General features: G+C 37.9%; 1 protein-coding gene across 1 annotated transcript in view; it reads left to right on the forward strand.

Moving 5' to 3' along the window:
* Positions 1-43: 43 nt before the first annotated feature.
* LRRK2 (leucine-rich repeat kinase 2) overlaps positions 44-2372 on the forward strand; it is a gene marked incomplete at its 5' end in the record, with an annotated part of 26574 nt that continues 24245 nt past the window's right edge. Inside the window, 3 exons of the mRNA XM_010145832.1 lie at positions 44-225; positions 730-959; positions 2159-2286. Of these exons, the coding sequence (XP_010144134.1) occupies positions 44-225; positions 730-959; positions 2159-2286 (540 nt within the window). The remainder of the gene's footprint in view (positions 226-729; positions 960-2158; positions 2287-2372) is intronic.

Consider the following 2372-nt stretch of genomic DNA (forward strand, 5'->3'; position numbering starts at 1 on the left):
AAAAAAAAAAATTTAACATTTAATTAAATGTTCTTTTATTTAGATTCCTCCTCAGATTGGCCTCCTAGAGAACTTGACTTCTCTGGATGTAAGTCATAATCCCGATCTGAGATTCTTTCCAGATGAGATGGGAAGACTGTCCAAAATCTGGGATCTTCCTTTAGAAGGACTCCATCTTAATTTAGATTTCAAACATGTGGGATGCAAAGCCAGAGACATTATCAGGTTTGTAGCCCAGTTGTTCTTGAATATTCTTGTTTTGCTTTCTTGGGATATGCCATAAGCATTGAGAAAAACACATACCCTTTTGAAAAGACATGCTGGTTTGTTGTATGAAATCCAGCATGCTGCTCTGTGGAAGGTGTCATATATCATACAGTATCGAGGCACACACATAACATAGATTATAGTGATCTAGACTATAATAGTATTACTACTTGAATGTGGTGCTTCTGTAAGCCATGCAATAAGTGGTGCTTACCAGTTATTTCTGATATGTTTCTTGTGTTCCAAGTACATTGCACAGAACACGTTGGGTAAATAAAAACTGAATTTAACTTTCAAATCAGAAATTAGAATACACTGTTAAAATCCAAGTAATATCAAAGAGATATTGAAAATGTGAAGAAAACAGCATGGGTTTAGATTTTTTTTTTCTTGGTCTTGAGATCTGTTGGTGTTTTTCTTTATTATACACTTACGTGATTTCTGCAAACTTCTTAATGCCAGATTTCTTCAACAACGACTGAAAAAGGCTGTACCTTATAACAGAATGAAGCTCATGATTGTTGGAAACACTGGCAGTGGGAAAACTACCCTGCTACAACAACTAATGAAATGCAAACGAACAGAATTGTGCTCTCCAAAAGCTACAGTAGGCATTGATGTAAAAGACTGGATCATTCAAGGAAAAGGCAAAATGAAGAAAGAGCTTATATTAAATGTGTGGGATTTTGGAGGTATTTCGAGTGCTTATTGTTCTTTACTATTGTCTTTTCGAACACATTAGTGTATTACTTTTTCTTACAGTCAGCCTGTGAAATTTTGAATTGCAGACAGTAGAATCATACAGACTTACACTAAAAGTCAAGTGACCACTTACCAGTTAGTGAATTCTGCAAATTGGCGTCTAATCCCTCAATTTGAATAGAAAGTCTCAGGAATTTCGCACCATCAGATGTGGTGTGACCACTTGTTTCAACCATAGCACTCTAGAACAGATTCTTCCAGATTAGCAGGAAACTGCTTGTAATCACCAGAAGAATCATCTTTCCACTCAAATCTGTTTCTCCCTTTTATGGTCTGGGCCTCTCTAGGCTCTACAGTATCACTGTTTTGTGAGGCCACAGAAAACAAAGTGTTTAGGAGGAATCTTTGAACTTTGGGCTTTCGGAAAACTTCCTAAGTTTGGGGTCTACAGAAGCACTTCTAAAATTCAGGGGTATTTTAGGCTACAGAGAAGTTATTTTTAAGCATTTTAAATGTGATCGTTTAAATATAGTCTGTGTCGCAATGGATAAGCACAGAAAAGCAGCATTCAAGCTGAGCGTTGAGCTTCAGTTGTTGTGAAGCACTGTAACAGGCTGCCCAGGGAGGTGGTGGAGTCCCCGTTGCTGGAAGTGTTTAAAAACCGTGTGGATGTGATGCTGAGGGACATGGTTTAGGGACGCTGGCAGTGCAGGGGGAACGGCTGGACTCGATGATCTGTAAGGTCTCTTCGAACGAGATGATTCTATGATTCTGTGATTTTAAGTGCTTAATCATGCCAACATAAGAGTCTTATTTTGAAGTTGCTGAGAAGATAGGAAAAAGGGAGGGAAGAAAGAAGGAAGGACTGAGGGAGAAATTCAGGAGTTTTAGAAGACTCTTGAGCTTTCAAGTTGTCTTTGCAGCCACCATGTTAATCTGGTTGTTGAATCTTACACTTCTAGATTTTAAACTAACATATTTCAACAATACGCTTCGGTTAATGAACTACCACAGGTACCTACCTAAAACTTGAAGTTATGACAGGTTTCCTGTCAATTTAGATAATCTTCTGTAAGCATTAATTTCATTTGTGGATCAGTGATCTGAGAATAAGTGTTCTGCTGCCTTTTTGTGATCTGAAGTTGTTCAATGAGGGAAGTACTAAAGAGTGGAAAATTTTTATGATTAGGACAAGAAGAGTTCTACAGTACCCATCCTCATTTTATGACCCAAAGAGCTTTGTATCTTGCTGTTTATGATCTCAGCAAAGGACAAGCAGAGGTGGATGCCATGAAGCCATGGCTTTTTAATATCAAGGTAAGTCAAAGATATGTACAGACTGGAGTTTTCCAGGGAGCTGTTGGTGAACAGCAAATTAGGCACAAATATTTTTAGATAGGGAA

The sequence above is a fragment of the Buceros rhinoceros genome, unplaced genomic scaffold, assembly GCF_000710305.1.
Source record: "Buceros rhinoceros silvestris isolate BGI_N320 unplaced genomic scaffold, ASM71030v1 scaffold28530, whole genome shotgun sequence".
NCBI classification, from domain to species: domain Eukaryota; kingdom Metazoa; phylum Chordata; class Aves; order Bucerotiformes; family Bucerotidae; genus Buceros; species Buceros rhinoceros.